General features: G+C 40.2%; 1 protein-coding gene across 3 annotated transcripts; it reads left to right on the top strand.

The window, feature by feature from the left end:
- The first annotated feature begins 7,809 nt into the window (after positions 1 to 7,809).
- Positions 7,810 to 14,064, top strand: LOC126615950 (uncharacterized). 3 transcript variants are annotated; one of them, XM_050283891.1, is made up of 15 exons: positions 7,810 to 7,947; positions 8,294 to 8,433; positions 8,554 to 8,662; positions 8,740 to 8,862; positions 10,055 to 10,159; positions 10,531 to 10,614; positions 10,705 to 10,820; positions 10,964 to 11,065; positions 11,176 to 11,289; positions 11,423 to 11,479; positions 11,871 to 11,937; positions 12,092 to 12,145; positions 12,650 to 12,724; positions 13,243 to 13,290; positions 13,604 to 14,064. In XM_050283891.1, the coding sequence occupies exons 2-15, from the start codon at positions 8,414 to 8,416 to the stop codon at positions 13,694 to 13,696; spliced, it is 1,167 nt and encodes a 388-aa protein (XP_050139848.1). In that variant the 5' UTR covers positions 7,810 to 7,947; positions 8,294 to 8,413; the 3' UTR covers positions 13,697 to 14,064. The 3 variants fall into 3 exon arrangements, with proteins under 3 accessions (XP_050139848.1, XP_050139849.1, XP_050139847.1); XM_050283892.1 differs by having other exon boundaries at positions 7,817 to 7,947; positions 8,270 to 8,433; positions 13,243 to 13,278; XM_050283890.1 differs by having other exon boundaries at positions 7,817 to 7,947; positions 8,270 to 8,433.
- Positions 14,065 to 14,598: the final 534 nt, after the last annotated feature.

The following is a 14,598-nucleotide window of genomic DNA, read 5'->3' as shown; positions in this document are numbered from 1 at the left end:
AAACGCAGAGTGATATTGTCAAGGGTTCGGCCTCAGATGAGGATGACTCGTAGTGCCTTCTTTTTCTGCATGTACTATGGATGTACGAGTTTGTTGTTTGTGTGGCATGTGCCATGTACTCTAGATGTACTAGTTTGTTGTTTGTGTGGCATGTGCCATGTACTCTGGATGTACTAGTTTGTTGTTTGTGTGGCTTATGCCATGTACTCTGGATGTATAAGTTTGTTGATTGTGTGGCATATGCCATGTACTCTAGATGGACTAGCTTGTTGTTTGTGTGGCTTGTGCCATGTACTCTGGATGTATTAGTTTGTTGTTTGTGTGGCATGTGCCATGTACTCTGGGTGTACTAGTTTGTTGTTTGTGTAGCTCGTGTCATGTACTCTGGATGTACTAGTTTGTTGTTTGTGTGGCATGTGCCATGTACTCTGGATGTACTAGTTTGTTGTTAATTACCAAGTATTTGCATTATCATTGATGAATGTCTAGCTATGTTTGAGCAAATCCTTTGTTTAGATATAAGCCATAACTTGGATGTACTAGTTCTGTCCCGGACTGTTTGTTTATTTGTATAGTCTTGTTGACATATACTTAGACTTGATTTCCTGTTGGAAGCATTCATGTTGAAGCTTTGAACCCGAGTGTTTCATTGCTAGGAATGTAAGAGGATTAGGACTAAGTTGTCTAAATCACCTCTTTATTGAATTCATGCCAAATAGTCTTCGTTACATAGGATGCCGAACGGCTGAAGCTTAACACTTGTACAATGTAAGTTTACTTGTAATAGTACTTCAAGTGATCAGCGTTCCATGGATGGCCAAGGGTCTTGCCATCGGAGCTTCTAAGCTTGTAAGAGCCAGGGCGACTGATGCCAACAACTTCAAACGGTCCATCCCAGTTTGGACTAATTGTTCCTTCACTCGGGACTTTGTCGCAGAGTAATCTTTTCTTCAATACCCAGTTCCCCACTTTGGAAGAACGAAGTTTGACCCTGGAGTCATAGTAGTTGGAGATGCACTACTTGTAGGTAACATTCTTCAAGTGAGCCTGGTTTCTGTGTTCCTCGACTAGATCTAAGTTAAGGGTAAGTTGTTTGTCATTTTTTATTTGCACGTAGTTCTGGACTCGGAACGTTGCTTGCTCAAGCTCAACTGGGACAACTGCCTCTGTACCAAAGGCAAGTGAGAATGGGGTTTCTCCTGTTGATGTTCGATACAAAGTGCGGTATGACCAAAGAACTTAGGGTACAAATTCTGGCCAACAACCTTTAGCCTTGTCCAAGCTGGTTTTCAAAGTTCTCTTGATTATTTTGTTGATGGCTTCAACTTGTCTATTAGACTAGGGATGAGCTGGGGAGGCAAAACATAAGTTGATGTTGAACTTAGAGCAGAACATCTTGAACTTATTGTTGTAGAACTGTCGCCCATTGTCAGTGACTATCGCATTGGGAATGCCGAATTTGCAAAGGATGTTTTTCCATACGAAGTCTTCTATTTTTACCTCAGTAATGGTTACCAAGGGTTCTACTTCAGCCCACTTTGTGTAGTAGTCAACTGCAACGATTGCATAGCGGACCTTGCCCTTCCTTGCAGGCATGGGGCAGATCAAATCAAGTCCCCATTGGGCAAAGAGCCAAGGGTTGATCATAGGAGTGAGCGGCTCGGGAGGGGAGTGAGGAATAATTGCATCTTGGTGGAGTGTTGACCAGTAATATCCTTGGCGAAAAGCCTTGTGTACTAAGGATCGAGATCCAGCATGATCTTCGTAGACTCCCTATGTATTTCCCGAATGACAGTTTCCGCCTCTGTAGGCGTAAGGCATCTTAGGTATGGTAGGTTAAAACCCCGTTTGTAGAGTTGGTCATTAATGTTCAAGTAACGGGTAGCCTTGTATCGAATCTACTTAGCTTGGACTTTGTCATTTGGAAGGATGCCATGAGCAAGAAATCTATCAATCGGGATAATCTAACTATCCCCCTATTGTAAGTTGAACACTTCCGCAGCCATGGTGCTTGGTGCTGCCAACAATTCGACCTGAATTTTTCTCCCAATCTTATCTTCCACCGTTGAGGCGAGGCGAGCCAAAGCATCTGCATGACTGTTTGCCACTCGAGGAATTTGGGTGATCTGGTAGTGGAAGTACTGGAGCAACAATTGTGTTTGTGCCAGATATGCTGCCATAGAGCTATCCTTAGAGTCAAAGTTGTTGGTGACCTGGTTAACCACCCATTGTGAGTCACTGAAGATATCAATTCGTTTAACCCCAAGGTGTTTGGCCAAACGTAAGCCTGCTATGAGGGCTTCATATTCGGCCTCATTGTTCGACGCTTTGAATTTGAAATGAAGAGCATACTCCATTGCCACTTTGTCAGAGGTCGTAAGGACTAGTCCTGCTCCACAACCATGTTGGTTGGACGAGCCATCAACACATAGACTCCATGTTGGGGCTGTTGGTTCTATTTTCTGAGCTTCCGAGGGTAATGAAATCACTTATTTAGGCGTAGAAACAATGTCAACAGGATATGTGAAGTCGGTGATGAAGTCTGCCACTACTTAGCCTTCTCAGCTGGCTTTGGTTGGTAAGAGATGTTAAACTTACCCAATGATATCACCCATTTGATCATTCGCCCGGAAGTGTCAGGACTTTGGAGTATCTGTCGAAGAGGATGATTGGTAAGCACGATGATAGAGTGTGCTTGGAAGTAAGGGCGAAGTTTTCGAGCAGACATGACCAATGCTAGAGCCAATTTCTCAATGTTGGAGTATCGTGTCTCTGCATCTTGTAAGGCCTTGCTAGCGTAGTAGACAGGCCGTTCGACATTACCATCCTTTCGAATGAGAACGGAACTTACTGCTGAAGCCGATACCGACAGATAGATAATGAGAATGTCACCAACCTCAGGTTTGGAAAGCATAAGGGCTTTACTCATGTAGTCTTTGAGGTTCTTAAATGCCTCAGCACATTCATCAGTCCATGTAATGTACTTCTTACTTCCCTTAAGTGCTTTGAAGAAAGGAGCACATCTGTCTGTGGCCTTAGAGATGAACCTAGTTAAGGCTGCCACCTTGATAGTAAGGCTCTGGATATCTTTTGAAGTTACCGGTTCCTTCATGTCGAGGATTGCTTTGATCTTCTCGGGATTAGCCTTAATGCCTCGTTGGCTTATCATGAAGCCTAAGAATTTGCCAGAGCCTACGCCGAAGGCACATTTGTTGGGGTTCAACCTCATTCGATACCTTTTCAAAATGGTGAAAGTTTCATACAGGTTGGTGATATGTTGGTCAGTATGTTTGCTCTTGACTAGCATATCATCAACGTAAACTTCCATGCTCTTCCTAATCTGTTCGGCGAACATTGAATTAACCAGTATTTGATAAGTTGCACCTGCATTCTTTAGGCCGAAGGGCATGACTTTATAGCAATATAATCCCCTGTCAGTAGTGAAGGCTGTGTGCTCTTGGTCCAGATGGTTCATGAGGATTTGGTTGTATCCTGAGTAAGCATCCATGAAGCTCAGAAGTTCACACCCTGCCGTAGAATCTATAAGTCTGTCTATTAAAAGAAGAGGAAAGCTATCATTCGGGCATCATTTGTTTAGGTTAGTGTAATTGACACACATTCTCCACAAGACCTTTTGGAGCAGGAGACTTTCCTTGGTCGGATTCTTTTTAACAAGGACAACATTTGCTACCCAAATTGGATAATTGACTTCGCGGACGAAGCTTATGCCTTTGAGTTTTTCAACTTCTGCCTTTATTACCTCGTACCGTTCAGCATCATAAGATCTTCGCTTCTGTCTCACTGGCTTGGTCTTGGGGTCAATACTTAAGCAATGACAGATGATATCGAGAGAAATGCCTAGCATGTCCTCGTATGACCAGGCGAATACCTCAGTGTTCTCTTGCAAAAAAGATATCAATGCCAACTGAATGGGTGGTGACAAGGTGGTGCCAATCTTCACCATGCGATCTGGATAATCTTTTGAGATAGAGACCTTCTCCAACTCTTCAGCGGGTTGTGCTTGCTGGGTGAAAGAGTCATCTCGAGGGTCGTCAGGTTGACTGTTGCCACCTTGAAGATCCAAGTTGGCTTCGTCTGGGCGGGTCTTTATGACTTGGTCATGTATAGAAAGGGTTTCCTTGGGCACATGCAGGTGATGTTGCTTGACCGAAGTGTTGTAACATGATCGTGCACTAAGTTGATCTCCTCTGATGTAACCATTACCATAAGGGGTGGAAATTTCATCAACAACATATGTGTGGATACCATGGCCTTGAGATCATTGATGTATGTGCGTCCGAAGATGACATTGTATGCCGTTAGGCAATTAACCACCAGGAAGTTAGTGGTAATGGTAACTGTGTAAGGGCCTGTACCAATGGTGAAAGGTAAGTGTATGCTCCCTAAAGGTTGCACGATATCATCGGAGAAGCTTATCAGAAGAGAAATCGAGGGATCGAGCAAGTGTTCAGCTACATTAAGTGCCCTGAAAGCTTCAACAAACATGATATTGACTGAAGCCCCCGTGTCTACCAGGATTCGTTGTACTTCAAAGTTAGCTATATAAGCTTCCACGATTAGTGGGTCGTTGTGAGGGTAGATGATACCTCTTTCTTCCTCAGGGTATAAACATATTGGATCCCAATTAGGCTTTTGATACTTACCTCCCCTAATGTCTTCCACATGAAACACTTGGTAGCCAGACCTTAAAGCTCGTTCACTATTTTTCATGGCCCTGTTGGAAGATTTAGATATGGGTGTGCCACCACTTATGGAATATATCACATTCATCCGGTGTTGGTTATGGTTACCCCTTTGAGGGTGAATGAGGAATTGATCAATTTTTCCTTCACGTGCCAAAACTTTAATATGATCACGAATGGTGATACATTTCTCGCCGTCATGGCCGTTATGCTCGTGGTAGCAGCAAAATGTGCCTGTGTTCTTCGTGAGCTTGTAATCCAAGTGCCTCGGTTTTGGCTTCGATATCAAATGTGCTATGCTGGGGTAAATGGCCACGCATGTGGCGTTCAAAGGTGTGTATGCCTCATACCTCAGGGTAGGGGGTGTCCTGACACGTGTTTAACCCACTGTGTTGACTGCCTGGGGTTGGGGATTATCATGGCGATACCCTTGGTTATCGCGGTAGTGTCCCTTACTCTTTTTACTAAAATGAGACTGGTGAGGATGTAAATCTTTCCTTTTGCCCTCAGATTGTTATGTATGTTGACTTGGTAAAGTATTAAGTAAGGCAGGGGGATGCACTGCTGCCGTTTGGAAGGTCGAGGTCTTCTCATTTGGTTGGATATGGATTCCACTCCCTACTTGTTGATAAGGGGTGGCTATGGGGGGTTTCCCTTGATATGTCCTTGCCTCGGCGGAGGCATGGTTGTAAGCATGTGCCATCACCTCAGAGTAAGTCTTCCAAGTGTTGGCATTGATTATGTACTTGAAGAAACAATCACTTAGGCCTGCCGTGAAGGCCTTGAGGGCGGTATTGTCATCTGCCTCAGCGCAGCGAGAATACTCATGGCTGAAACGACCGGCATACTCTCGTAGTGACTCGTCTAGCTTCTGGCAAATAGTGTACAAGTCATCTGCAGAATGCAAGCGATCGGTCTGGAAGATATGTTGAGAGACAAACAGTTTCCTCAGTTCCTCAAATGAGTCTACTGTCTCAGGTGGAAGATGGCAATACCAATTTAGAGCTCCGTCAGAGAGGGTGGAGGGGAAGAAAAGACATCGCTCTTCGTCGATATGCATCCGATATGCCATGGTGGACTCAAAGAGGTTAAGGTGTTCAATTGGGTCTTCCCTTCTAGTATAGAGTTGTAAACTAAGCTTTTGTTTTGTCTTTGCTTGAAGGGGGTGTCGAGGATCCTCCTTGTGAGAGGGTCAAGCCTGGGTTGGTTCCAGTCAGGTATCTCGCCCTGACATTCGACCTTCAACTTGTTTACTTCCTCAATGAGCCGTAGGATAAGAGGGTCCTGAGTGGAGTCATGTATCACTGGGATTTTCTTTCGTAAGTCTCCATCGCCTTTTGGAAGTAGGAAAGTTTGAGCAAGGGCGTGTGATTTTTCCTTGGACTCGCCGTACTAACTTCTAGGGCGAGTCTGTCGGAATACCTCAGAGTCCCATGTACCTTCATGTTCCTCTGGGACCTGTCGTTCCTTCACTAGATTGGCAGCTGGCCTGGGTCGTGGGAGGGGACCGGGTCTTTCAAAAACCCTTAGGTCATTGATCTTCGAGCATATGTGGAGGGGATTCTCTCGACGTTGTTTTAGGAAGTCTCGACAGTCATGATAAACGGCTTTCGATCCTTCCAACCCTTCTGCAAGAAGGTGTCTTCCTCCACTTCTCCTGCTTCGGGGTAAAGCAGCTGGGTTGAGAGAAGTCTCACGTTGATCAATGTTTTGATGATTAGCTTGCTCCTCATCAGGGATACCTATGTCGAAGGAAGGTGACCCTCCGTGTTGAGGGGCACCCAGATGATAGTTGATGTTCACAATGGCAATAAGCTCGCATGTTTGAGTACGTCTAGTTTCGTGGAGCGTCTCAAAGAGCTTCTCATACTGCTCATGGAGGACCTCATTCTTCATTGCTATCTTGTTATTCTAAGCTTCTAGCTCATCGACTTTAGCTTGAAGAGCAACCCTCTTTCCTTCATTCTTTCGTTACTTCACACTAGGTGAAAGAGGAGTGTCATTCTGTGTTGTGGCTTCCTTCACTCCCCATGATGGAAAGGGATGCCTAGTCAAAAGAGAGTGTACGAATGGTGAAAACCAGCTTGACAAAGCTGAAGAGAGTGGGAATAAGTGTCGTTCCCACAGACGGAACCAAATGTTGATGCACAAAATCAGTGGGGACTTTGGTACAATATAAAGTGTTAAGTTTGTGACCTTCGCTAGATTGCTCCGGTCATTAGTGTGGATAAGTATGTAAATCGATAGGGACAGGGAAGCAAACACAAGATGTACGTGGTTCACCCAGATTGGCTACGTCCACGAAGTAGAGGAGTTCTCATTAATTGTGAAGGGTTTACACTAGTACATAGGTTCAAGCTCTCCTTTAGTGAGTACTAGTGAATGATTTAGTACAAATGACATTAGGAAATATTGTGAGAGAATGATCTCTATTTATATAAGAGAGTTTCTAGTTTCATTTTGACATTGACACGTGTCGTGTTGTGATTGGCTTCTGATGTTGACACGTGTCGCGCTATGATTGGCTTCTGATGTCGACACGTGTCGCGCTGTGATTGGCCTCCTGGTTGGAGGGAAAATCTTTTGGGTCCTTGACGGTATAAAGTTGACCGGTACTCAGTAGTTTCGGGATTGGTCAAGTATGGTACAAAAACATGCCATCACTAAAAATAATTCGGGACGGGTTGTGACATTTAGTTCTCTGTAAATATTGCTTATAATTTAGTTTGAGAAACATGTTAGTTACAATCTTAGGGTTTTGTAACCGTTTTGACATTCTAATTTGTTTAATAATATTTATTATTTTGTTAATCTTATTCGTTGCGCACTCTGATATTCAACATATATATCCTGATACAAGTTTGATTCCTAACCGATTTTTTTCTCCCTCACAATTAATTGTTTAACCCATAACATTATTGCTCAACTATAAAATTATACCTAATAAGATTTAGAAATGTGACATGTTCATCGTATTTTGGAAAGTGTACACCAAACATGTAGTGTACGTTGCCCGAAATTAAAATGTAATGCATAAATCACGTACGTGGCAGGCATAGAAGCAGAGTATAAATATAAGCCGGGTCCATTTATCAAAGCTGGAGGAGCGAAGCGGGCAAAAAAATTGATCAAACACAAAACTGGAGAAAAACGTAAAACCAACAACTGTAGCCGGGGAGGTGCTGCAGACGCTGTGCCACTACATTCTCTCTCTCCGTCTCCGATACGATCTCCGGCCACCGCCGTAAGTTCCAAACCATAGAATCTCCGCAATGCCCTTCGTGCTTTTTGAATTTTTTGATTCCCAAATTTATTGATCATTAAACGAAGAAGAATGTGAATTTTAATTCCTGTTCGTTTTTTTTTTTTAACATATTTTCCCGTTTCATTAGGCTCGTATGCTGCAATTGAATTTTGTTATTTAATCGAACGTTGGGATATGAATTAATTTTGATATTTATATAAGTAAATTATGGGTTTGATGAAGAGTGTGATATGAGGAATGAGAAGTGAGCAGGGTTAAATTATTAAATTGATTTGGTTGTGATTTTTTATGTTAACTTTAGGAGTGAAAGTTTGGGGATTTTTAGTTTGATAGAAGATTGTGGGGTTGAAGAAGAATGCAATATTGGCCTGAGAAGTTGCTGAATCAATTGAGGTTTTTCTGGGAGTGTGAGCTTTTGAGTTGAGTCTCAGACACAACACCAATAATGGGCACTGTACATCGCAGGTATGTGTGTATTAACATGATGATCCCGAATACCGATGCTTCCTGAAGATTGTTACATTAACTCTCTGTTCATCATTAGTCTTGTTTTTTGAATTTGTTTGATTTTTTTGAATTTTTCAGTGGGGTTAAAAAATCAAATGACAGTGCCAGGCTTATTTTCACTACAATTTTGGGAGTTGTCTTTGGATTTTTTATTGGTGTATCATTACCGATGGTTTCTCTAAGCAAGGTAATTCCCCTTCATCAGTATGTGGCTATATAGAATTTGGACGTGTATATGTGTGTGATTCGTTTTGAATTTCACAGATTAGGTTACCTTCAAGCCTTATAACATCTCTTGATGTAGCCTTCACCCAACTACGTAGACCTAGTAATCCTCCCCCTTCAAACAAGAGTCTTGAAGATGAAGGATCAGAGGGTGTCCCTAAGGTACTTATTGTGCTCCATCTCTGAATATGTGTATTTTCTTGTTGATTTTATTACTGTTGTTTGTATAAGATATTTTATAATTGTGGCAATTCAATATTAAATTTGGTGACGGAATCTGTGTTTTGCTTAATATTGTCTATAATCCTACAATAAGCAGTTCCGAAACTGTTTAGGCCGATGCTGCAAATATTCATCTATGCCCAATTTTTCATGGCTGCGTATTTAGGATTATTTGTCTTTTTATAAATAAGATGTATGCTTATGATTGTCTTTGCACTGTCATATTGTAATAGTTATCTGACCAAATACACTTCGTCCTGATATTCTTCGTTGACTTTGTGATCCTAAGTACATACATTGAGTTGACTATTAGGTGACTGATTTTGGGTTACGAAATCCTTTCTTTTCTTATTATTCTTGTAGGTAAGACTCTTCTTCATTGTTGAGCAGTAGAAACCTTGAAGACATCAAAACAACACATTTTAAACTATGCTGGAACAATAGATTCGATACAGAGTATGATACAATAATAGGCGAATTTCCAAAAACATGGGTACAAAGACAGCAATAGAAATAGTATATACTATATTTATTTATATCTTTAAATAAAAAGTTAAATCAATAGCATACCTATTGATTTCTTGTTCTTATATCATGTTCATTTTCATCACCACCAAAAAAACAAACATAAGATATAAGCACCCATATCTATCTTTTATCTGTCATGCTAGTGAGGAAAAGAAGAAGAATGGCTCCCTGTGGCTCTAAAATCATATTTTAAAACCACGATCATACCTTATTTTGATTAGAATTGCAAGATGACATATGTTGTACCCTGATCATATCCACTGCATATCAGTTCAGACAAATAATGGGTGGTGGCCTCACAGGAGTATGTGCATCTGTGGTGAATCTGTCTTATTGACAACGCTTATCTCGGCCTGACTGCGACCCAAGATAAAAGTTTAGGATAAAAGAATGACTACAGTCTTCTCTTTCCCAGAACTCTGGCATGGGTGGCATTTTCCGATTGATGTGGTTGCATGTTGCTGCATGCATGTAGTGTAGCCTGGGATTCCAGATTGCCATGGTCATAAACATTTGTTCATAGTGCTACTTTTTCACCCATAATTCATGTCCATTACATTCCAAGTAATAGTCCTTTCATATTGTTTTGTTAATTTTCTGACAGATATATGTTCCAACAAACCCGCGTGGTGCGGAAACACTACCCCCAGGAATTATTGTTCCTCAATCTGATCTTTATATCCGGAGATTGTGGGGTGAACCCAGTGAGGTATGATATCTGATATCATAGTGAAAGTAGCTGTATATTTTAATTTTCAAAACATTATTATTTTTATTATTTATGATGTATTCACATGTCTGAATGAATTAGGATTCATGGGTTTGGTTTAAGTAGAAAGGGCGGATTATGGAGATGGGTATTGGAAGGAAAGATTGGTTGGAGGCATATGGTGGAAATTTCTTGTCAAACTTTGTTTGTATGCATACATATAATAGTCTGTATGTGGATATATCTGTGCGTGATCTTGCAGTAGTAGTCCTACTCTTACACTCCACCTTGGAGGCCGTTATGATTGTGCATGTTGCTTAATAATCTTGGTCTGAAAAACTTCTTTTAATTGACAATCTTGAACTCTGCAGGATCTGAAAGTAACGCCAAAGTATTTGGTATCATTTACTGTTGGTATAAATCAGAAAATGAATATTGATGCAGCCATTAAAAAGGTTGAAAAATGTGCTATCCCCTTTCTTTTTTTCTCTTTATTTATTGATTTGATTTTCAAGAATACTGAGGTTCGGTCTTACATTTGGTAGTTCTCCGAGAACTTCACAATATTGCTTTTTCACTATGATGGCCGGACTAGTGAGTGGGAGGAGTTTGAGTGGTCAAAGAGGGCAATTCATGTTAGTGTGAAGAGACAAGCAAAATGGTAAGTCTCAATGGTGCTATGTGACTTTTTTCAATTAACAAGCTTTTCAAAATTTAAACTAGTTGCAGTCTTTTTTCTTATTGCATTGTCATTTCGGAATTGATCTTTTGCGGCCAGTTGTCATACTTTCCATTGTTTTGCAGGTGGTATGCAAAGAGATTTTTGCATCCTGATGTCGTGGCAGCTTATGAATATATTTTCATTTGGGATGAAGATTTGGGAGTAGAACATTTCAATGCAGAGAAGTACGTTATTTTTTCAACAATCATGGTTTCTGGTCTTACTTTATCCATTCATGTTTTCTTCTCATTCCCTTTTACCTTATTCTCCAATTGATGTTCCGCATGATTACCAGGTATATACAGATGGTCAAGAAATATGGTTTGGAGATCTCTCAACCGGGTCTTGAGCCCAATGATGGACTGACATGGGAGATGACAAAGAGGAGAGGTGACAGAGAAGTTCACAAGTACTCTCTTTCTCCTCTTTCACTCAACACCCATTGACCCCTATACACCGACACTCAAATCATCATGCAGCAATAAATGTGCCATGTATTGGAAGTTATTTCCACATTTCCTTATGTCTGGATTGATAAACAGGGATACAGAAGAAAAACCAGGCTGGTGTAGTGACCCACATCTTCCTCCTTGTGCTGCGTATGATCTCTCTCTCTCTCTCATGTACCATGAGCATGCTTGTGTGTGGACATGTATGTTGTTGTGTGCATGCATATGGTTCTAACTGTCTAAGATTGTGTAAGTTTACTTGTTCTCAAACAATGTGCAAATATCTTGGGTGCTTCTAGAAAAAAATTTAAATTAACATGGTCAATTTTGAACATGAGCTGTATTCAGTCTAAGTTTACTAAGTTGTTCGGAGGGTGTGCTTGTTAGTATGGTTATGCTTTTCGCAAGATTGAATAAACAATTTTAGCTTTAAGGCAGATTCAGTAATTGGAAAAGGAGGAAATTTGTTTTCCTTTAGTTCTGGTCTCAAGCTATAGTCAGAATGATTCTAACAGTTTCACACTTCCATCTGGGTGTTCAGATTTGTGGAAATAATGGCTCCTGTCTTTTCGCGGGAAGCTTGGCGTTGCGCATGGCATATGATCCAAGTATGGTGTATAGTTGTAATTTCTGGCTCAGCTATTCATACGTAGTCAGTTACAAGATCTTGCAGATCATACAATCTTCTCTTTTGAACGATCGTTTTATCTTTTCAAGGATTCCCTGCAACTGATAATGAAATGCGTTGTTGTGTACTTGTAGAATGATTTAGTGCATGGATGGGGATTGGATTTTGCTCTCAGAAGATGTGTAGAGGTTAGCAGTTTTTGCATTTTATTGCTCCTCTCTTCGTATTATCTTTTTATGGTTTTTGCAGCTATGTTGTTTGCTTTATATTGCTGGTTATGTTTCAATTGCTCACTTCCAAAACCTGCATTTGATGATGCCTGCTAGCTCACAGTTCCATTTAATTGTATTTTGCTCCTCTCCATTTGCACTAAATGAAAACTACTTAAAAGGAAAAGACCAACTTTGTTTAGCCTTCAGTGATAGTCTTACTTCTTTCCCTTGAAAGTTCAAAGGTTAGTTTTCATTTAGTATCTGCAGAGGATTTCCTTAAAACGAGGAAATAACGTACTGAGACTAAGGTGGTAATTGTTGGTTTGTTGTTGAGCATGTGTCAAAAGACTCAAAACCAAGGAACTTGAAAATGAGTGACAACTGTATACCAGTCCAAATGATAACTAACTAAATGCTTAAAGTACAAGTATGAAATATTAGTCAACAGGATTATGCCTAACCTCTTTTTTGTCTCTCCAGCCTGCTCATGAAAAGATTGGTGTAGTTGATTCACAGTGGATTGTTCATCAAGTAATTCCTTCTCTTGGGGGCCAGGTAAGTGATCATTGGTATCGTTTCTAGATAGATAATCCATATGTATAGGCACATTTATGTTCATATTGTACATGGAGTATGACCAAAACAAAAATCGTACATAGATGTCTCCTGTCCTGTATAGGGGTATGGTAAAAGTAAGCAAGGGATGTGTCTTGATTTGGTTAGGTTTAGAATATTATATGAAAATTGAAAGGGTTGATATCTGGTTAATCATTATCTTATACAAGAATAGAAATAGGTGTTGACGGGGAAGCATAATAGTTCCGAGCTTTTGATGTGATGGTGTTAGCACTTTTTCTGATGTGAGATTATTCTCGATAAGTTTTCTATTTTTAAGTTGTTAACAAGGCAATTCTCTACCTTGAAAGACCATTAGCACAAGGTGGAGGTTATCATATCATTTTGTAGCTACATGTTTTTGTTGTAGTCGTGAAATTATGTCAAACACTTGTCTTATTGCTGTAATAAAAGAACCTATTAATCTTGATCCTTCTTAAATCATCATCAATTTTCAGGGAAATCAGGAGGATGGAAAAGCTCCATGGGAAGGGGTACGTGATATGGTAAAATAAGATCCTATTATACGTTCTATGCTTTTTCTCTTTTTGCTTTTTACCTTTATATAATTTTAGCCGCGTTCTTGATTATTTGCAATAGATTTTTTTCATATGGTTATGACCATGTAGATTATAACAGCCCATGATTTTATCGGTTTCCATTCGATATATTTACTGGGGTAGTAAATTAACCATTTCTTCATACTTTCTTCTGCCTCCAAATCGTTGCATGGTTGCATTCATAATTGTGGGGGAAAAACTAAAAACTTTTGTGATTGTAACTGACTTGTTACTTTTCTTTGGCTGGTTCCTCATGCAGGTGAGAACAAGGTGCAAAAATGAGTGGGCTGAATTCCAGGCTCGCCTCCTCGGCGCAGACCAGGCATACCTTTCTAAGAAAGGAAAGGGGTAATTATACGTTTATCCCGTTACACAAAAGCCTCCACCCCCACCCCAACACATCCCCCGTCTCATTTTGTACATGTTTTTCGCTCGGCCACAAAGGGGGTGCGTTGAAGAGTCCAAAATCCTACTGTAATATTTTCTCCCGTTGCTGAGATGTATCTTAAACGTTGTTAGTTTATAAGAGGAGAGAAATTTAGCCTGCCTGAGATCAATAGAGTCGAGTTTCTACCTTGTTCTTTGTCACCAAGGTACAGAAATTTTACCTTACCAGTTTCTTTCACCGAGGGAATTGTGGTCTGCAAAGGGAGTTGCATTCCAGTTTTGTATGGATTATGGAGTTAAAACTATTGATATACAATGCAGCACATCAATTTCTGTGGCTTGTTGCTTTTCCTTCTTCTCTAAACTGTGACTGGGTTCAAAGGCTGATCATATCGATAAGAATCGGGTGTTGAAGATCTAATTTATTTTTTAGATGTTTACGCATTTAGCATTAGTTTGGAGATCAAAATGTTTAAGCTTTGGTAAACCAAACGATTTTTTAAAACCAATTTTAAGGTCGAACTAGCGAGTAAGAACGTTTATTCTGGGTGCAAATCAAAAGTAAAGTGTAAAATTTTAAAATTTAGCTACAATACGTCAATTATGAAACTCTGAGTAAATTTAATTGGAAACAAAAAGTAGGAACGCCATCAATAAATTTGTTTGCAGAAATCAATAGACGATTAAAGAAATAGGGAACTAGATCTTAATTCTTGGATAACTTGAAGTTTATACTAATCATTGGATAACTTGAAGTTTATACTATATCTTAATTTCAGTCCTTTGAGCCTGTATCTATGGATTAACAGTACGCGAAGAGAAAGAAAAAAAAGTAAAATTCTTTTTGTGCAAAATTACCTTAATGAT

The sequence above is a fragment of the Malus sylvestris genome, chromosome 3 (assembly GCF_916048215.2).
Source record: "Malus sylvestris chromosome 3, drMalSylv7.2, whole genome shotgun sequence".
NCBI lineage: Eukaryota > Viridiplantae > Streptophyta > Magnoliopsida > Rosales > Rosaceae > Malus > Malus sylvestris.
This window is presented reverse-complemented; position numbering and strand designations above follow the sequence as displayed.